The 24,196-nt window shown below is 49.4% G+C and overlaps 1 protein-coding gene across 1 annotated transcript; it reads left to right on the forward strand.

Moving 5' to 3' along the window:
* Nucleotides 1–2,489: 2,489 nt before the first annotated feature.
* Nucleotides 2,490–20,591, forward strand: ZBED6 (zinc finger BED-type containing 6). Its single transcript, XM_089664636.1, has 2 exons — nucleotides 2,490–2,530; nucleotides 16,829–20,591. Exon 2 carries the CDS (start codon nucleotides 16,992–16,994, stop codon nucleotides 20,295–20,297), a length of 3,306 nt encoding a protein of 1,101 aa, XP_089520762.1. The 5' UTR covers nucleotides 2,490–2,530; nucleotides 16,829–16,991; the 3' UTR covers nucleotides 20,298–20,591.
* The last annotated feature ends 3,605 nt before the right edge of the window (nucleotides 20,592–24,196 follow it).

Below are 24,196 nucleotides of genomic sequence, written 5' to 3' on the forward strand. Positions count from 1 at the left end.
GTGTATAACACACAGAGATTAGGGATCAGGAGTTCATAACGCACAGTGCAGGGGGTTGGGATTACACATCACACAGTGCAGGGTCAGGAGTACATAACACACACAGTGCAGGATCAGGAGTACACATCACACAGTGCAGGGTCAGGAGTACACATCACACAGTGCAGGGTCAGGAGTACACATCACACACACAGTGCAGGATCAGGAGTACACATCACACAGTGCAGGGTCAGGAGTACACATTGCACAGTGCAGGGTCAGGAGTGTACAACACCCAATGCAGGGTCAGGAGTGTACAACACCCAATGCAGGGTCAGGAGTACATAACCCACACAGTTCAGGGTCAGGAGTACATAACCCACACAGTGCAGGGTCAGGAGTACATAACACACACAGTGCAGGATCGGGAGTACACATCGCACAGTGCAGGGTCAGGAGTACATAACACACACAGTGCCGGGTCAGGAGTACACATCGCACAGTGCCGGGTCAGGAGTACACATCGCACAGTGTAGGGGTCAGGAGTACACATCGCACAGTGCCGGGTCAGGAGTACACATCGCACAGTGCAGGGTCAGGAGTACACATCGCACAGTGTAGGGGTCAGGAGTACACATCGCACAGTGCAGGGTCAGGAGTACACATCGCACAGTGCAGGGTCAGGAGTACATAACACCCAGAGTGTAGGGGTCAGGACTGCATAACATTCTAAGTGCAGGGGTCATGAGTATGTAGCGCACAGACTGCAGATGGCAGGATAACAAAATGCACCCCCAGCATAGGATAGCAGTATGTAAAGCACAGAGCGCAGAGGTCAGGAGTATACTATACACAAAGCACAGGAGCTAGGCATATATAATGCACAGGGGTCAGGTGTAAATAATGCACAAAGTGCAGGGGTCAAAATTAAGTAACACACAGAGCTAGACAATTAAGTAACACACAGGTTATACAAATTCCTTACCCCGGCACAAATTCCCTCCTCCACCCTCCCTGCTTTGTGTCTGTTGGTGAGCGTCCTGATTCTTGACACCACAACGGCCCATAGTTTTCCTTTAATTTGTGTGATTCAGCAGCTGCCACCTTCTGCCTCTCCTGCCACCTGTCAGACCTGAATCACAGAGCTGAGGAGGCGTTCCAGAGGCCCTTCTCTGGTCCTGACAGGCGGCGGGTGGCAGAAACAGAAACCGACTGCTGCTGAAGCACACCTGATAAGGAAAAAATACTGGCAGCGTATGGCGCTGGGGCCCGGGTATGGCGCTGGGGCCCGGGGTATGGCGCTGGGGCTCAGAGTATGGTGCTGGGGCTCGGGGTATGGCACTGGGGCCTGGGGTATGGCTCTGAGGCCCGGGGTATGGCGCTCGGGCCCGGGTTATGGTGCTGGGGCTCGGGGTATGGCTCTGGTGCCCGTGGTATGGCGCTGGGGCTCTGGGTATGGCACTGGGGCCCGGGGTATAGAGCTGGGGCTTGGGGTATGGTGCTGGGGCCTGGAGTATGGTGCTGGGACCCGGGGTATGGCGCTGGGGCCTGGGGTATGGCACTGGGGCCCGGAGTATGGCGCTGGAGCTCGGGGTATGGCACTTGGGCCCGGGGTATAGAGCTGGGGCTTGGGGTATGGTGCTGGGGCCTGGAGTATGGTGCTGGGACCTGGGGTATGGCGCTTGAGCACGGGGTATGGTGCTGGGGCTCGGGGTATGGCGCTGGGGCCCGGGGTATGGCGCTGGGGCTCGGGGTATGGCGCTGGGGCCCGGGGTATGGCGCTGGGGCCCGGGGTATGGCGCTGGGGCTCGGGGTATGGCGCTGGGGCCCGGGGTATGGCGCTGGGGCTCGGGGTATGGCGCTGGGGCGCTGGGGTATAGTTGCTGGGACATGGGGTACTCACCATCAGATGTGGGGTACATGCTCCAGGTACCCAGTTTATGGATGGGATTGATCATGACCCAACTCACAATGAGATTTCATTACCGGTCTCACTGAACATGGGAAGTATTTTGTTTTTGTAGCACACAAATCTGAGAGGAGTCCCTTCTCCTGGCACCACTCAGTGAACAGTTTGCATTTCATTCCTGTAGAAAAGGATAACAGTCAAGACAGGACATCACTGAGATTGTCCAGCGTGCTGGAAATTTATTGGAGCAAGAAAGATTTTTCTCCTTCAGTATTACCAGGACGGTTGGGATCTGTGAGACTGATTGCACAGATGTGATTGCACGGTATGGGGAGGGCTGTGGTGTCATTGCTTTCTGCAAGCCAGAGTCACACCGACAATCAGGATTCATTTGCTGAGAGCAGGAAAGATCTGTGTCCTGTGTACAGACTCCCCCCTCCCCCGCCATACTCCTGGGGAGGAAAGGGTTACTGAGCTGCTCTGCCTGCTGGACTCTACCATTCTACACATCATGGGGGGGGGGGGGGGCAGGAATAATCTGATCACTCCCAGCACAGTCCACAATGAACAGTCTCCCCCCTCCCCTCCCCTCCCCCGCATGGTTCATTCCACCCTGAGAGAGGATCATGGCCGATCACTGAGGTATGGAGACAGAAAACTGTAACTACATCTACAATTCATATCACACTGATACAAAGTATAACATCACACGACACAAAGTATAACATCAGACGATACAATAACATCACACGATACAAAGTATAACATCACACGATACAATAACATCACACGATACAAAGTATAACATCACACGATACAATAACATCACACGATACAAAGTATAACATCACACGATACAAAGTATAACATCAGACGATACAATAACATCACACGATACAATAACATCACAGATACAAAGTATAACATCACACGATACAAAGTATAACATCACACGATACAATAACATCACACGATACAAAGTATAACATCACAGATACAAAGTATAACATCACAGATACAAAGTAAAACATCACACGATACAATAACATCACACGATACAAAGTATAACATCACATGATACAATAACATCACACGATACAAAGTATAACATCACACGATACAATAACATCACAGATACAAAGTATAACATCACACGATACAAAGTATAACATCAGATGATACAATAACATCACAGATACAAAGTATAACATCACAGATACAAAGTATAACATCAGACGATACAATAACATCACAGATACAAAGTATAACATCACAGATACAAAGTATAACATCACACGATACAATAACATCACAGATACAAAGTATAACATCACACGATACAATAACATCACACGATACAAAGTATAACATCACACGATACAAAGTATAACATCACACGATACAAAGTATAACATCACACGATACAAAGTATAACATCACAGATACAAAGTATAACATCACACGATACAATAACATCACATGATACAAAGTATAACATCAGATGATACAATAACATCACAGATACAAAGTATAACATCACACGATACAAAGCATAACATCACACGATACAAAGTATAACATCACACAATACAATAACATCACATGATACAAAGTATAACATCAGATGATACAATAACATCACAGATACAAAGTATAACATCACACGATACAATAACATCACAGATACAAAGTATAACATCACACGATACAAAGTATAACATCACACGATACAAAGTATAACATCACACGATACAAAGTATAACATCACACGATACAATAACATCACACGATACAAAGTATAACATCACACGATACAATAACATCACACGATACAATAACATCACACGATACAAAGTATAACATCACACGATACAAAGTATAACATCACACGATACAAAGTATAACATCACACGATACAAAGTATAACATCACACGATACAAAGTATAACATCACACGATACAAAGTATAACATCACACGATACAAAGTATAACATCACACGATACGATAACATCACAGATACAAAGTATAACATCACACGATACAAAGTATAACATCACACGATACAAAGTATAACATCACACGATACAATAACATCACACGATACAAAGTATAACATCACACGATACAAAGTATAACATCACACGATACAAAGTATAACATCACACGATACAAAGTATAACATCACACGATACAAAGTATAACATCACAGATACAAAGTATAACATCACAGATACAAAGTATAACATCAGACGATACAAAGTATAACATCACAGATACAAAGTATAACATCACACGATACAAAGTATAACATCAGACGATACAAAGTATAACATCACAGATACAAAGTATAACATCACAGATACAAAGTATAACATCACAGATACAAAGTATAACATCACACGATACAAAGTATAACATCAGACGATACAAAGTATAACATCACACGATACAAAGTATAACATCACACGATACAAAGTATAACATCACAGATACAAAGTATAACATCACACGATACAAAGTATAACATCACAGATACAAAGTATAACATCAGACGATACAAAGTATAACATCACACGATACAAAGTATAACATCACACGATACAAAGTATAACATCACACGATACAAAGTATAACATCACACGATACAAAGTATAACATCACAGATACAAAGTATAACATCACAGATACAAAGTATAACATCACACGATACAAAGTATAACATCAGACGATACAAAGTATAACATCACACGATACAAAGTATAACATCACAGATACAAAGTATAACATCACACGATACAAAGTATAACATCACAGATACAAAGTATAACATCACAGATACAAAGTATAACATCAGACGATACAAAGTATAACATCACACGATACAAAGTATAACATCACAGATACAAAGTATAACATCAGACGATACAAAGTATAACATCAGACGATACAAAGTATAACATCAGACGATACAAAGTATAACATCACACGATACAAAGTATAACATCACACGATACAAAGTATAACATCACACGATACAAAGTATAACATCAGACGATACAATAACATCACACGATACAAAGTATAACATCACAGATACAAAGTATAACATCACAGATACAAAGTATAACATCACACGATACAAAGTATAACATCACACGATACAAAGTATAACATCAGACGATACAATAACATCACACGATACAAAGTATAACATCAGACGATACAAAGTATAACATCACAGATACAAAGTATAACATCAGACGATACAAAGTATAACATCACACGATACAAAGTATAACATCAGATGATACTATAACATTACACGATACAATAACATTACACAATACAAAGTATAACATCACACGATACAAAGTATAACATCACACGATATTCATATAACAGTTACAAAAAATAAAACATGAATACATAATGACATCACAGCTACATAATATACCATCGCACAATACAGTATTACATCACAAGTACACGATATACCATCACACAATATGACATCACAAGTACACGATATATCATCACACAATATGACATCACAAGTACACGATATATCATCACAGATATAAGATGACAAGTATACAGTACAAACTATCACTTGGATTCACAATGACATCACAGTGATACAATATGACATCACACATTACAACATTCACAAAAAAAGCCATTGATGTACAGTTCCATCACTTCCATATAATATCATCACACTGATACGATATGACGTCACACTGATACGATATGACGTCACACTGATACGACATGACGTCACACTGATACGATATGACATCACAGAGAAATAAAACATTACAATGATTTATAATAACACTGATATTGTACAACAGTCACAGAAAAACTAAATATTGATACACAATAACATCACTACATACTACAACTACACAACATGACATGACACATGGGCGTATCTCCCACCAATCAAACAAAACGTTTGTCTAGGGCGGCAATTTTGAGGGGGGTGGCACTGCCCCCTGGAAGAAGGGATCTGGTGAGCAGGGGCAGACAGAGCAATGCAAGGCTGCCATCAGAGGGGTACCACTGGTTCTCCTGTAGGTGTCCCAGACAGCAGGAGGATCGGTGTGGTGGGGGGGGGCAGTCGTAGAAGGATACCCTGTATATCTCTCCCTCCAGTAGCTGAAAGCCGGTTTCTCCCCTCTCCCTTCTGTCGGTGTTCTGCTGCTGGAGGAAGACACAGACCTGGCCAGATAGAGGGGGTGCTCTGGTGTTCCTGAGTGGCCTCTGAGCTCATTCCCCCACCCCCACTCAGAGCCAGGACCAGGGGAATGCCTGGAGCAGGGAGAGGAGAAGTGGTGGAGAGGAAAGAGCCGGGAGGAGGTGAGCTGTGTTGTGTCCTCTGGGCTCTCCCTCGTGTCATCCATCCAGGAGATACGATCACTGATAGATTGTATGGGAATGTACACACAGTATGATTACCACCCCCCACCCACATTTCCTGCTGTCCAGAGATCAGCAGCCCTTGGAGGAGATGTGTGTGGGGGGGGGGGGGGGTAATTATACTGTGTGTACAGTCCCATACAATCAGTGATCCTGTCTCCTGGATGGATGAGAGGAGGGAGAGCCCAGAGGACACAACACAGCTCACCTCCTCCGGGATCTCTCTTCTCCACTTCTTCTAGGAAGTGTAATGTGGACTTTGGGAAGGGGGTGGTATTTTCTAGGAGAAATGGGGGGGGGAAAGGGGCTAGGAGGGGGAGAGAGAGGGGGGGTGAGAGAGGGGGAGAGGGGAGGGAGAGAGAGAGGGGGGGGGAGGGGGAGAGGGGAGGGAGAGAGGGAGAGAGAGGGGGGAGGATAGAGGGAGAGAGGGGGGAGGGAGAGGGAGAGGGAGAGAGGGGGGAGGGAGAGAGGGGGGAGGGAGAAAGAGGAAAAGAGGGGGGGGGGGGAGGATAGAGGGGAGGGAGAGAAAGGGGAGAGGGGGTGGAAAGAGAGAGAGGGAGGGGGAATTATATATATATACACACACTCATTGAACTCTCTCGCTTTCTCAATTGTGCCCCCACAATTTGTGTGTTGCCCAGGGCAGCACAAAACCTAAACACACCACTGACATCACACCTCACAATACGACATCACACCTCACAATACGACATCACACCTCACAATACGACATCACACCTCACAATACGACATCACACCTCACAATGCGGCATCACACCTCACAATGCGACATCACACCTCACAATGCGACATCACACCTCACAATGCGACATCACACCTCACAATACGACATGACACCTCACAATACGACATCACACCGCACAATGCGACATCACACCGCACAATGCGACATCACACCTCACAATGCAGCATCACAGCGCACAATACGACATCACACCTCACAATACGACATCACACTTCACAATGCGACATCACACCTCACAATGCGACATCACACCTCACAATGCGACATCACACTTCACAATACGACATCACACCTCACAATACGACATCACACCTCACAATACGACATCACACCGCACAATACGACATCACACTTCACAATACGGCATCACAGCGCACAATACGACATCACACGATACAATATGACATCACACCTCACAATACGACATCACACGATACAATATGACATCACACGATACGATATGACATCACACGATACGATACGACATCACACGATACGATACGACATCACACGATACGATATGACATCACACCTCACGATACGACATCACACGATACAATATGACATCACACCTCACAATACGACATCACACCTCACAATGCGGCATCACACCTCACAATACGACATCACACCTCACAATACGACATCACACCTCACAATACGACATCACACCTCACAATACGACATCACACGATACGATATGACATCACACGATACAATACGACATCACACCGCACGATACAATACGACATCACACGATACAATATGACATCACACCTCATGATACGACATCACACGATACGATATGACATCACACCTCACAATATGACATCACACCTCATGATACGACATCACACCGCACAATATATCACGACAAGCGTGCAGCAGACGATCACACGGATACAACAATCCAATATACTGTACATGGCACCAATGTAACACTACAATGTATCCTGATATCTGGGCGATGTTTGGTTGTATTTTAGTGACAGTATTGGGTGGGTGATTGATGACGGATATAATAATGACATCACACAATTGTACCGTAGCTGCCCATACATGTACAGATTTGTTTCATTCAGCATCCAATCCCCAAAAAAAGATGCCCAACAGATTCCTCCATCCACGCTGGACAGTGCAGAGGAACAGATCTCCCATTGCTGGCTGTCAGAATATCTGGACAGTGCCTGCATCTGATTGGATGATAGGTCTGATTGGATGACACATCTGATTGGATGATAGATTGGATTGGATGATAGGTGGGATTGGATGGTACATCAGATTGGATGATAGGTCTGATTGGATGGTACATCAGATTGGATGATAGGTCTGCTTGGATAACACATCTGATTGGATGATAGGTCTGATTGGATGCTAGGTCTGATTGGATGATACATCAGATTGGATGCTCGGTCTGATTGGATGATAGGTCTGATTGGATGATAGGTCTGATTGGATGCTAGGTTTGATTGGATGATAGGTCTGATTGGATGATAGGTCTGATGGGATACTAGGTTTGATTGGATGATAGGTCTGATTGGATGCTAGGTTTGATTGGATGATAGGTCTGATTGGATGATAGGTCTGATTGGATGATAGGTTTGATTGGATGCTAGGTTTGATTGGATGCTAGGTTTGATTGGATGATAGGTCTGATTGGATGATAGGTCTGATTGGATGATAGGTCTGATTGGATGATAGGTTTGATTGGATGATACATCAGATTGGATGCTCAGGCTGATTGGATGCTAGGTCTGATTGGATGCTAGGTCTGATTGGATGCTAGGTCTGATTGGATGCTAGGTCTGATTGGATGCTAGGTTTGATTGGATGATAGGTCTGATTGGATGATACATCAGATTGGATGCTAGGTCTGATTGGATGCTAGGTCTGATTGGATGATACATCAGATTGGATGCTAGGTCTGATTGGATGCTAGGTCTGATTGGATGATACATCAGATTGGATGATAGGTCTGATTGGATGATACATCAGATTGGATGCTAGGTTTGATTGGATGATAGGTCTGATTGGATGATACACCGTTCACTTGGATGGAAGGGCCGTGTTGACCCACATGGGGACACACCCAATGCAGGAAGTCCCATTAATGTCAGATGGGGTGCAGCAGACACCGCCTCTGATGCCAATCGATCATCGGTGTGGGTGCAGCTCCCCACATTCAACAGCCATAGTCCCTGAGATGATCAGTGTATGAATCCGTGGATGTCCTTCCCCGTGTCTGCAGGCCACGTATTCAATGTATTCCCCACGCCAGATCCCCAATACAGACGTGTGTGTGGGTAGATGCCGCGTCGGTGTTTAGATGGATACGGCCCTGTACAGCCATTCACTTGTATGCAGCACCTGCCCGGCGTATTTCCGGTCTCTCACCATCTGTGTGCATGAAGCCTTAACCCCTTGGCCCCCGGCCCCTTGAAGAGGATCAAAATGCCTGGAGATGTGACCATGGTGGTTGGCTGTCACATGACTGGAAGCGCCCAATCGCAAGTATGCCTCCAGAGCTGCCCGTGCCATCTCGGTTACTTTGCTGTGAGCGCGCTCTCCGCACAGAAAAGCCCCGACGACGGCCGGCAGGAACAGGGTGAAGCAATCACTAGAGGAAACCATTTAGAAGTTGAACCCTGCAAAATCACGTAGCGTTCCTTCAGTGTGCACCACTGAGCTTTGCTGTGTTGAAGAGTCACCCCACCTGAAGGATCCTCCCCACCCAACACACTTCCCGAAGAGATGGATTTCTGGTGCCCCATTGGGTGCCATGGTTACTTCCTATAGCCCCCTGGTGCCCCACTGAGCTTTGCTGTGTTGAAGAGTCACCCCACCTGAAGGATCCTCCCCACCCAACACACTTCCAGGAGAGACGGATTGCTGGTGTCCTGTTGGGTGCTGTGATTGCTCCCTATAGCCCCCTGGTACCCCACTGAGCTTTGCTGTGTTGAAGAGTCACCCCACCTGAAGGATCCTCCCCACCCAACACACTTCCAGGAGAGATGGATTTCTGGTGCCCCGTTGGGTGCTGTGATTCCTCCCTCTAGCCCCCTGGTACCCCACTGAGCTTTGCTGTGTTGAAGAGTCACCCCACCTGAAGGATCCTCCCCACCCAACACACTTCCCGAAGAGATGGATTTCTGGTGCCCCATTGGGTGCCATGGTTCCTTCCTATAGCCCCCTGGTGCCCCACTGAGCTTTGCTGTGTTGAAGAGTCACCCCACCTGAAGGATCCTCCCCACCCAACACACTTCCCAGAGAGATGGATTTCTGGTGCCCCATTGGGTGCTGTGATTCCTCCCTCTAGCCCCCTGGTGCCCCACTGAGCCTTGCTGTGTTGAAGAGTCACCCCACCTGAAGGATCCTCCCCACCCAACACACTTCCCGAAGAGATGGATTTCTGGTGCCCCATTGGGTGCCATGGTTCCTCCCTATAGCCCCCTGGTGCCCCACTGAGCTTTGCTGTGTTGAAGAGTCACCCCACCTGAAGGATCCTCACCACCCAACACACTTCCAGGAGAGATGGATTTCTGGTGCCCCGTTGGGTGCTGTGATTCCTCCCTCTAGCCCCCTGGTGCCCCACTGAGCTTTGCTGTGTTGAAGAGTCACCCCACCTGAAGGATCCTCCCCACCCAACACACTTCCCGGAGAGATGGATTTCTGGTGCCCCATTGGGTGCTGTGATTCCTCCCTCTAGCCCCCTGGTACCCCACTGAGCTTTGCTGTGTTGAAGAGTCACCCCACCTGAAGGATCCTCACCACTCAACACACTTCCAGGAGAGATGGATTTCTGGTGCCCCGTTGGGTGCTTTGATTCCTCCCTCTAGCCCCCAGGTGCCCCACCTCTGGCCCTTTTGGCATTTGAAGTGCGGCCCTTGGACCCCAGCAGCATTGATTTGTAAAGGGTCTCTTGATTGTAGTAAAGTCCAGAGGTCTCACGTGTCCTTGGTCTCCGATAACATGACTTCAGTCTCCAGCCACTCCAGTAGAATCATCTCGGCCCATTTCCTCTAGTACACGGGTGTCAAACTGGTGGCCCTCCAGCTGTTGCCAAACTACAAGTCCCATGAGGCATTGCAAGATTGACAGTTACAAGCGTGACTCCCAAAGGCAGAGGCATGATGGGACTTGTAGTTTTGCCGCCACTTTGACACCCCTGGTCTAGTAAGTCTTCATCCTATGACAGTTTTCTGTAGCATTTCATGTAATAAATATCATGTGGCCCTTTGGAGACGTAAGGGGCCGCACTGAAGGCCCCAATTCCCTTGGTAGTTGACCACCCTTGCTCTAGGCCCTGTATCACCACAGTACCAGTGTAGAGGCTGATGCCGCGCAGCGGAAGACCCAACGGGAAGTGCTGAATGGTGAACGTTCCTCAGATCCTAGAACTCTGAAGCGATTCTGCCTCGAAAATGATCTCACCTCCCAAAAATCGAGGTTCCCCTGAAAAATGATCTCACCTCCCAAAAATCGAGGTTCCCCTGAAAAATGATCTCACCTCCCAAAAATCGAGGTTCCCCTGAAAAATGATCTCACCTCCCAAAAATCGAGGTTCCCCTGAAAAATGATCTCACCTCCCAAAAATCAAGGTTCCCCTGGAAGATAATGATGTGCTCACCTCTCCCACCACCACCCAATGCTGCTGAAACCAGTGCCTGAGGACCAGGACAAGGGGTGGGCAGGAGGGGGAGCTGCCCTGGGGACAGCGGAGAAAGGGGACAGAGAATGTACACAGGGAAGTAGAGCCTTTCTATGGCATGCATTTACAGTGAGGGAGAAGGTGCCGTTCCTGAACCCTGTCCTGGGTGCTAGACAAGTTGTCTCCAAACTGTGGCCCAAGGGCCAGATGCGGCCCTTTGCTTGCCTTCATGCGGCCCTTGGAGCACTTTTCTCCCACTGACACCAACGATGGGGCACTATTCCTCCCACTGATACCAATGATGGGGCACTATTCCTCCCACTGACACCAATGATGGGGCACTATTCCTCCCACTGACACCAATGATGGAGCACTATTCCTCCCACTGACACCAATGATGGGGCACTATTCCTCCCACTGACACCAATGATGGGGCACTATTCCTCCCACTGACACCAATCATGGGGCACTATTCCTCCCACTGACACCAATGATGGGGCACTATTCCTCCCACTGACACCAATGATGGGGCACTATTCCTCCCACTGACACCAATGATGGGGCACTATTCCTCCCACTGACACCAATGATGGGGCACTATTCCTCCCACTGACACCAATGATGGGGCACTATTCCTCCCACTGACACCAATGATGGGGCACTATTTCTCCCACTGACACCAATGATGGGGCACTATTCCTCCCACTGATACCAATGATGGGGCACTATTCCTCCCACTGACACCAATGATGGGGCACTATTCCTCCCACTGACACCAATGATGGGGCACTATTCCTCCCACTGACACCAATGATGGGGCACTATTCATCCCGCTGATACCAATGATGGGGCACTATTCCTCCCACTGACACCAATGATGGGACACTATTCTTCCCACTGACACCAATGATGGGGCAATATTCCTCCCACTGACACCAATGATGAAGCACTATTTCTCCCACTGACACCAATGATGGAGCACTATCCCTCCCACTGACACCAATGATGAAGCACTATTTCTCCCATGACACCAATGATGGGGCACTATTCCTCCTACTGACACCAATGATGGGGCACTATTCCTCCCACAGACACCAATGATGGGGCACTATTTCTCCCACTGACACCAATGATGGGGCACTATTCCTCCCACAGACACCAATGATGGGGCACTATTCCTCCCACTGACACCAATGATGGGGCACTATTCCTCCCACTGACACCAATGATGGGGCACTATTCCTCCCACTGACACCAATGATGGGGCACTATTCCTCCCACTGACACCAATGATGGAGCACTATTCCTCCCACTGACACCAATGATGGGGCACTATTCCTCCCACTGACACCAATGATGGGGCACTATTCCTCCCACTGACACCAATGATGGGGCACTATTCCTCCCACTGACACCAATGATGGGGCACTATTCCTCCTACTGACACCAATGATGGGGCACTATTCCTCCCACAGACACCAATGATGGAGCACTATTCCTCCCACTGACACCAATGATGGGGCACTATTCCTCCTACTGACACCAATGATGGAGCACTATTCCTCCCACTGACACGAATGATGGGGCACTATTCCTCCCACTGACACCAATGATGGGGCACTATTCCTCCCACTGACACCAATGATGGGGCACTATTCCTCCCACTGACACCAATGATGGGGCACTATTCCTCCCACTGACACCAATGATGGGGCACTATTCCTCCCACTGACACCAATGATGGGGCACTATTCCTCCCACTGACACCAATGATGGGACACTGCTCCTCCCACTGACACCAATGATGGGGCACTATTCCTCCCACTTTCACCAATGATGGGGCACTATTCCTCCACTGACACCAATGATGGAGCACTATTCCTCCCACTGACACCAATGATGGGGCACTATTCCTCCCACTGACATCAATGATGGGACACTGCTCCTCCCACTGACACTAATGATTGGGCACTATTCCTCCCACTGACACCAATGATGGGGCACTATTCCTCCCACTTACACCAATGATGGGGCACTATTCCTCCCACTGACACCAATGATGGGGCACTATTCCTCCCACTGACACCAATGATGGGGCACTATTCCTCCCACTGACACCAATCATGGGGCACTATTCCTCCCACTGACACCAATCATGGGGCACTATTCCTCCCACTGACACCAATGATGGGACACTGCTCCTCCCACTGACACCAATGATGGGGCACTATTCCTCCCACTGACACTAATGATGGGGCACTACTCCTCCCACTGACACCAATGATGGGACACTATTCCTCCCACTGACACCAATGATGGGACACTATTCCTCCCACTGACACCAATGATGGGACACTATTCCTCCCATTTACACCAATGATGGGGCACTATTCCTCCCACTGACACCAATGATGGGGCACTATTCCTCCCACTGACACTAATGATGGGGCACTACTCCTCCCACTGACACCAATGATGGGACACTATTCCTCCCACTGACACTAATGATGGGGCACTACTCCTCCCACTGACACCAATGATGGGGCACTATTCCTCCCACTGACACCAATGATGGGGCACTATTCCTCCCACTGACACTAATGATGGGGCACTACTCCTCCCACTGACACCAATGATGGGGCACTATTCCTCCCACTGACACTAATGATGGGGCACTACTCCTCCCACTGACACCAATGATGGGGCACTATTCCTCCACTGACACCAATGATGGGGCACTATTCCTCCCACTGACACCAATGATGGGGCACTATTCCTCCCATTTACACCAATGATGGAGCACTATTCCTCCCACGGACACCAATGATGGAGCAATATTCCTCCCACTGACACCAATGATGGAGCACTATTCCTCCCACTGACACCAATGATGGGGCACTATTCCTCCCACTGACACCAATGATAGGGCACTATTCCTCCCACTGACACCAATGATGGGACACTGCTCCTCCCACTGACACCAATGATGGGGCACTATTCCTCCCACTTTCACCAATGATGGGGCACTATTCCTCCACTGACACCAATGATGGAGCACTATTCCTCCCACTGACACCAATGATGGGGCACTATTCCTCCCACTGACATCAATGATGGGACACTGCTCCTCCCACTGACACTAATGATTGGGCACTATTCCTCCCACTGACACCAATGATGGGGCACTATTCCTCCCACTTACACCAATGATGGGGCACTATTCCTCCCACTGACACCAATGATGGGGCACTATTCCTCCCACTGACACCAATGATGGGGCACTATTCCTCCCACTGACACCAATCATGGGGCACTATTCCTCCCACTGACACCAATCATGGGGCACTATTCCTCCCACTGACACCAATGATGGGACACTGCTCCTCCCACTGACACCAATGATGGGGCACTATTCCTCCCACTGACACTAATGATGGGGCACTACTCCTCCCACTGACACCAATGATGGGACACTATTCCTCCCACTGACACCAATGATGGGACACTATTCCTCCCACTGACACCAATGATGGGACACTATTCCTCCCATTTACACCAATGATGGGGCACTATTCCTCCCACTGACACCAATGATGGGGCACTATTCCTCCCACTGACACTAATGATGGGGCACTACTCCTCCCACTGACACCAATGATGGGACACTATTCCTCCCACTGACACTAATGATGGGGCACTACTCCTCCCACTGACACCAATGATGGGGCACTATTCCTCCCACTGACACCAATGATGGGGCACTATTCCTCCCACTGACACTAATGATGGGGCACTACTCCTCCCACTGACACCAATGATGGGGCACTATTCCTCCCACTGACACTAATGATGGGGCACTACTCCTCCCACTGACACCAATGATGGGGCACTATTCCTCCACTGACACCAATGATGGGGCACTATTCCTCCCACTGACACCAATGATGGGGCACTATTCCTCCCATTTACACCAATGATGGAGCACTATTCCTCCCACGGACACCAATGATGGAGCAATATTCCTCCCACTGACACCAATGATGGAGCACTATTCCTCCCACTGACACCAATGATGGGGCACTATTCCTCCCACTGACACCAATGATAGGGCACTATTCCTCCCACTGACACCAATGATGGGGCACTATTCCTCCTACTGACACCAATGATGGGGCACTATTCCTCCCACTGACACCAATGATGGGGCACTATTCTTCTCATGGACACCAATGATGGGGCACTATTCCTCCCACTGATACCAATGATGGGGCACTATTCCTCCCACTGACACCAATGATGGGGCACTATTCTTCTCATGGACACCAATGATGGGGCACTATTCCTCCCACTGACACCAATGATGGGGGCTATTCCTCCCACTGACACCAATGTTGGGGCACTATTCCTACCACTGACACCAATGATGGGGCACTATTCCTCCTACTGACACCAATGATGGGGCATTGTTACTGATAGAAAATGTACTCTCACTGGCCACAGTCCAGCTCCTCTGAAGTCTGAAGAACAGTAAACTGGCCCTTTGTTTAGAGAGTTTGGAGACCCCCGCACTAGATGAACCTGTCCCGGGACTGCTGAGGACTAATATCATAAGGCTCAGCAGCAGGGGCGGACTGACCATTAGAGCACTCGGGCACTGCCTGAGGGCCAAGGGTCAGTAGGGGGCCCCATGAAATGCCCCTGGTACCTTTTATAGGCTTTTTTTGGGTGTGCTTTGAGTGTGGTCAAGGACACAGGGGCCCCATGATCCCCTCTTGCCTGGGGGCCACATGAGTTGTCAGTCCTCCCCTGCTCAGCAGGAGAAACTAGTGAGCAGAGCGAGGGACCGGGACATGGACATTCCTGGAAGTAGCAGCTTCTGTAGTGCCTTCTGGAGGAGGTGAACCTGCATTCCAGTCGTTGATGGTTCCATGACTGGTGGTGTGAGGGGTGAGGACTTTTTTCCAGGGGAACCTCTTCTGGGTACGTTTTAAGAAGAGCATTCCCAGTATAAAATAACTTTTGTGGTGGAATTTTCTTGTCCCCAACATTCTAGCAGCAATATATTAATTGTTTTTTTCATATTTTCTCTCTGATTGATGCAGGATGTAAATTGGCCCAGGCATGTCCAGAAATCAGGACTTGAAGTCTTCATCACTGGAGGTGTCCATTGCAGAACATACAACGGTCTCCAGAGTCTCACCGGATCACCAGAAATCAGATCCGCACATCAAGATTGCATCATGTAGGAGCTGATTTACACCCAGCATGGCTTTAAATTTGTCTCCAAGAGGAAGGCCAACCACATGGGCTGCTGTACAAGGTACTGAGATGTCTCCTAACAAGAAGAACCAGGCAGCAGAGACCGAGTCCATCCCCAACCTCCATCTAACAGCTGATCCAAACGAGGTGGACTTTGTAAAAGTTGAGCGTCCTGCAAAGGATGGAAGCGACTTCAAAAAAGTCCCCGAAATTGAAATCAAATTGGAGTCAAGCGATGAGGAGGAGGACAGGTCTGAAGAAAGTTCCACCTGCTCGGCTCCTCCTGACAAAAGGAAAAATGAAAGCAGTACGCCTTCCAATGTGTTCTCCACTGTACAGAGAAAAGGACTCTGTGAGGAGGATGTACTTCTTTCCTCAATGATGCGTCCAGTCAGAAAGAGAAAGTCCACCTCGGAGGTCTGGCAGTTTTTTTCCCGTAACCCCACCAACATCACCAGAGCCATATGCGGACTTTGTAAAATGAGCGTCAGCCGGGGGAAGCTCGGGGGTAATTTTGGGACCACAGCCCTGAAGCGCCATCTCGAATGCAAACATCCCCTGGAATGGGCACAGCGGAAGTCCATGAGACTGCACAGAGCAGAGCTGGAGGAAGAAGAAAAGGAAACCTTTGAGGGTGACGAGGAGAAGGATGAGGCCTATCAAAGTCCAGCCACCGGGGCTCTGACCTGCTCACCTGGTGCCCAACATGCTGCTCAGAAAAGTGTACAAACCAAGTATTGCTCTTTTCTACCTTCTCAGGATCCCAGTTCACCCAAAACATATGAGATCATTGATTCCAGCGATGAAGAGGAAGAAAGACGGGAGCAAATTCTAGGACAGCTTGAAGAATGCAACGAAAGGAAAAGAAAGAAGTCGGAGGACGTTGATAAGGTGACCCTTCCAAATGGCAGTTTCACTATCGACACGGGAGACCCTTCCGGTGCTTCGTTTGGCATGGAATACGCACAGCCTTCAAGTTCTCTAACTTTCACAATCCCGGACTACTCCGCCGTGCCTCTAGGAGCCCGTCGAAGGAAATCCATCTCTGCCGTGTGGCAGTTTTTCTGCCTTGACCGCACCAACATCTGCAGAGCCATCTGCACGTTATGCCAGACCAGCGTCAGCCGCGGCAAAATGGGTGGACATTTTGGTACCTCAGCACTGATGAGACATCTTGAGGGAAAGCATCCTGTAGAGTGGGGGAGGGGGAAGTTCAATAAACTGAACATTGCCAATGCCATAGAGGTGGAGGATGAGGAAGACGAAGACATGGATGAGTCCGTCATGTATCCAGACTTTCCTTTCAGCAATTTTGGACCAACAGACCTCTCTTTGTATTCTAGCATGCCGGACGCTATGAACCAAATGCATTATAATATGCCGATCGAGTACAACGTTGACAGCGAAGAACCTGTGATGGACAACAGCAATGTCTCTTCGCCGATGTCTGTGCCGTCGTTTAGAGGGAATGTTGTGGGTCCACCCAACAGCAAAATGAAACCCGTTGGCAGGTATCCCCCAAACCACCCGAAAGCCCAGGCGTGGAACCGGAATATCTCCGAGCTTCTCTGTGAGCTGGCCCTTCCCTACACCTTCATCAGCTCCAAGGCTTTCAAAAAATTTATGGGCAGAGCTGACTCCCAGTACTCCATCCCCACAAAGTCGTTTTTCTCCAAGAAGGCCGTCCCTCAACTCTACGAAGCCGTGTGTGAGAACATAGTGAGTGAGCTCAAGAGGTCATCGTGTCCCTTCATCCACATCACCACCCATGTGTGGAGTGGTGACCTCAGAGCCTACTATTTGTCTTTGACGGCACACTGGTCAGTCATGAGCCCGGAGGCTGACCGACCCACCGAGAGGAAGTACGCCGTCCTTTGCATTAAACGTTTTCCGAAAGAATTCACCGAAGTCAGTATCCAGCAAGAACTCATTCGGCAGGCCAACCTTTGGCTCACATCGAACGCATTAAGTCCCGGCTTTTTCATCTCCAATAGAGACTTTAATCTGGTTCAGGCCATCAAAGGCGCCAATTGCACCTACATCCCCTGCTTCACCCATTCCCTAAATTTGTTGGTCAAAGACTTTCTGCAGAACAACCGTTACATTGCAGGTATGCTTGCCGTGGCCAGGAAAGTATGCGGCCATTTCATCCAATCTGCCAGAGCAAGAAGAATCCTCGCAGGGTTACAATACCAAAATAATTTGCCAAAGCAGTCGCTAAAACTAGAGACGGTCCCTCACTGGACTTCCACGTTCTACATGCTGCAGAGGCTTCTGGAGCAGCAAAAAGCTGTCCAAGCCTACTTCCTCATGCACAAAGTGGACACCATAGACATCATTCTAAACCCAAGCCAATGGAACCTCATGCTGTCCTTGGTGGATCTCCTACAGCCATTTGAGATGGCCACCCGCGAGGTCAATTCCCATAACTCCTGCCTCAGCCAGGTGTTGCCAGAGCTTCGTTATCTCCATATCTTCCTGAAAAAAATCAGAGGACATTTCGAAAGCACGGGGGATGCCAACGGGGTGGTCATAGCTGACAGCCTTGCTCTCAAGCTTTCTACAGATTACGGGGTCAATGAAATGTTCCAGAAAGAAGAGTATGTCCTAGCCACGTTGCTGGATCCGCGGTTCAAAGGAAGGATAGAGGCCATACTGCCTCCAGAATCAGATATTGACCAGTGGAAACAGGTCTTGGTGAAGAAAGTCAAAGAGGTCATGTCGTCCTCCAACTCCTCACCCCATGTGAGTAGGGCATCTTGCCAGTTTCGAGACGGTGGAAACTCACAGCCAGAGCTTTTCCCCGGTAAGATGGTGGACGTGGAAGCAGGTGGGCCTCCGTGGAGTAGGAGTACGGCCGCCGCGCCATTAATTTACAAGGAGAAGTCTTTGATCGAACACTTGGAGAGCGTAGGCCTTATAGCGTCCAAGTCTACAGGCGCCTCCCTGTCTACCGAAAGCCACTCTGCCAACGTCATGGTGGAGAACTACCTCCAGGACAATAAAACCATCGGAGCCAAAGATGACCCCCTGATCTACTGGCAGAAAAGAACATGGATGTGGCCGGCCTTGACCAAGATGGCGGTCATGTACCTGACGTGCCCGCCCTCCAGCGTTTTTGCCGAGCGTGTCTTCAGCTCTCCTCAGACGTTTATGGACAAGCAATGTTCTTCTTCGGATGTCATGGAAGGGATGGAGCACGTCGTCTTTCTGAAATGTAACCTGGAGAACTTTCCGAACTACAACCCTCCCCCGCTGATCTTCTCCTCCGACAACGAAGCCGAGCAGAGCGACTCCGATGAGGGCTTTTGATGGGAACATTAAACCGTCCTGAGGTGGGGTGGGGTGAGGTGGGGTGGGGCGGGAGAACATTTCCATATCATGTTCAGTGTCTCGTATTCCATCCTCGCAGGCTCTTGAAGGGTCGGACATGTTACTAGTTGGCACAGATGAAGAATTGTACTGATTGTCCATATTCTGCAGGCGGCCATGTCCAGGTCCAAGTGGCCGAACTTCTCTCAGCGAATACTTCCAGAGCCGGTACGGCTGGAATGGAAGATAGAACATTATATTTATAGAGTTAATAAATTTCATGTTTCTGCTTTACGATGTTGTCATCATGATCCTTGTCCCAAAGAAGAGCGCGCCGTACATGACATGACACCTGATGGCCAACGGAGGCGCTATTCCTCCCACTGACACCAATGATGGGGCACTATTCCTCCCACTGACACCAATGATGGGGCACTATTCCTCCCACTGACACCAATGATGGGGCACTATTCCTCCCACTGACACCAATGATGGGGCACTATTCCTCCCACTGACACCAATGATGGGGCACTATTCCTCCCACTGACACCAATGACGGGGCACTATTCATCCCACTGACACCAATGATGGGGCACTATTCCTCCCACTGACACCAATGATGGGGCACTATTCCTCCCACTGACACCAATGATGGGGCACTATTCCTCCCACTGACACCAATGTTGGGGCACTATTCCTCCCACTGACACCAATGATGGGGCACTATTTCTCCCACTGACACCGACGGAGCACTATTCCTTCCACTGACACCAATGATGGGGCACTATTCCTTTCACTGACACCAATGATGGGGCACTATTCCTCCCACTGACACCAATGATGGGGCACTATTCCTCCCACTGACACCAATGATGGGGCGCTATTCCTCCCACTGACACCAACGATGGGGCACTATTCCTCCCACTGACACCAACGATGGGGCACTATTCCTCCCACTGACACCAATGATGGGGCGCTATTCCCCCCACTGACACCAATGATGGGGAGCTATTCCTCCCACTGACACCAATGATGGGGAGCTATTCCTCCCACTGACACCAATGATGGGGAGCTATTCCTCCCACTGACACCAATGATGGGGCACTATTCCTCCCACTGATACCAATGATGGGGCACTATTCCTCCCACTGACACCAATGATGGGGCACTATTCCTCCCACTGACACCAATGATGGGGCCCTATTCCTCCCACTGACACCAATGATGGGGCACTATTCCTCCCACTGACACCAATGATGGGGCACTATTCCTCCCACTGACACCGACGGAGCACTATTCCTTCCACTGACACCAATGATGGGGCACTATTCCTTTCACTGACACCAATGATGGGGCACTATTCCCCCACTGACACCAATGATGGGGCACTATTCCTCCCACTGACACCAATGATGGGGCACTATTCCTCCCACTGACACCAATGATGGGGCGCTATTCCTCCCACTGACACCAACGATGGGGCACTATTCCTCCCACTGACACCAATGATGGGGCGCTATTCCCCCCACTGACACCAATGATGGGGAGCTATTCCTCCCACTGACACCAATGATGGGGAGCTATTCCTCCCACTGACACCAATGATGGGGAGCTATTCCTCCCACTGACACCAATGATGGGGAGCTATTCTTCCCACTGACACCAATGATGGGGCGCTATTCCTCCCACTGACACCAATGATGGGGCGCTATTCCTCCCACTGATACCAATGATGGGGCACTATTCCTCCCACTGATACCAATGATGGGGCGCTATTCCTCCCACTGACACCAATGATGGGGCACTATTCCTCCCACTGACACCAATGATGGGGCACTATTCCTCCCACTGACACCAATGATGGGGCACTATTCCTCCCACTGACACCAATGATGGGGCACTATTCCTCCCACTGACACCAATGATGGGGCACTATTCCTCCCACTGACACCAATGATGGGGCACTATTCCTCCCACTGACACCAATGATTGGACGCTATTCCTCCCACTGACACCAATGATGGGGCGCTATTCCTCCCACTGACACCAATGATGGGACACTATTCCTCCCACTGACACCAATGATGGGACGCTATTCCTCCCACTGACACCAATGATGGGATACTATTCCTCCCACTGACACCAATGATGGGACACTATTCCTCCCACTGACACCAATGATGGGGCACTATTCCTCCTACTGACACCAATGATGGGGCACTATTCCTCCCCCCACTGACACCAATGATGGGGCACTATTCCTCCCACTGACACCAATGATGGGACACTATTCCTTCCACTGACACCAATGATGGGGCACTATTCCTCCCACTGACACCAATGATGGGGCACTATTCCTCCCACTGACACCAATGATGGGGCACTATTCCTCCCACTGACACCAATGATGGGACACTATTCCTCCCACTGACACCAATGATGAGGAACACTGCACAGCCAAGACAATGACACCAATTCTTCCTGACTCAGCTTTACCGCTTCCTGGGTTACCTGGCCAGACAGAGGAGATGACAGTTCACTGATCATAATGGGCACAGCAGGTGTACAGACCCAGGAACTCAGCACAGGGATGGTGGGAACCCCTCACAATGGGTCAGTCAATACATGTATGGCCACTTTGAAATATACTTGAAGCAGAACTCTGATTGTAGGAAGACAATTCCCCGATGATGTCATCTCCTCCTCCAATCACAGGCCAGAGACATCGTTACATTGTAACTATCTGATCTCCAGGACAATGTCACCCGGCATCCAGGACAGATACCGAGACCAGGGGCGGACTGACCATTTGGAAACTCGGGCACTGCCCAAGGGCCCGGGGTCAGTAGGGGGCCCCATGAGATGCCCCTGGTACCTTTTTCATAGGCTTTTTTGAGTTTGGGCAAGGACACAGGGGCCCCATGATCCCCTATTGCCCGGGGGCCCCATGAGTTGTCAGTCCGCCCCTGACCGAGTGTGACACCCGGCATCCTTATTAGATACAGAGAGTGACACCCGACATCCGGGACAGATACAGAATGTGACACCCGGCATCCTTGACAGATACCGAGAATGACACCCGGCATCCAGGCCAGATACAGAGAGTGACACCCGGCATCCAGGCCAGATACAGAGAATGACACCCGGCATCCAGGCCAGATACAGAGAGTGACACCCGACATCCAGGACAGATACAGAATGTGACACCCGGCATCCTTGACAGATACCGAGAATGACACCCGGCATCCAGGACAGATACAGAATGTGACACCCGGCATCCAGGACAGATACAGAGAGTGACACCCGGCATCCTTGACAGATACCGAGAATGACACCCGGCATCCAGGCCAGATACAGAGAGTGACACCCGGCATCCAGGCCAGATACAGAGAATGACACCCGGCATCCAGGCCAGATACAGAGAGTGACACCCGGCATCCGGGACAGATACCGAGAATGACACCCGGCATCCGGGACTAATACCGAGAATGACACCCGGCATCCGGGACAGATACAGAGAGAGACACCCGACATCCGGGACAGATACAGAGAGAGACACCCGACATCCGGGACAGATACAGAGAGTGACACCCGGCATCCGGGACAGATACAGAATGTGACACCCGGCATCCAGGACAGATACAGAGAGTGACACCCGGCATCCGGGACAGATACCGAGAAGACACCTGGCATCCAGGACAGATACAGAGAGTGACACCCGGCATCCTTGACAGATACCGAGAATAAAACCGGCATCCGGCCAGATACAGAGAGTGACACCCGGCATCCGGGACAGATACGGAGAGTTACACCCGGCATCCGGGACAGATACCGAGAATGACACCCGGCATCCGGGACAGGTACAGAGATTAACACCCGACATCCAGGACAGATACAGA

Source organism: Staurois parvus, unplaced genomic scaffold (genome assembly GCF_062004578.1).
Source record: "Staurois parvus isolate SC_StPar_1 unplaced genomic scaffold, SC_StPar_1.0 ptg001976l, whole genome shotgun sequence".
Lineage (NCBI taxonomy): Eukaryota > Metazoa > Chordata > Amphibia > Anura > Ranidae > Staurois > Staurois parvus.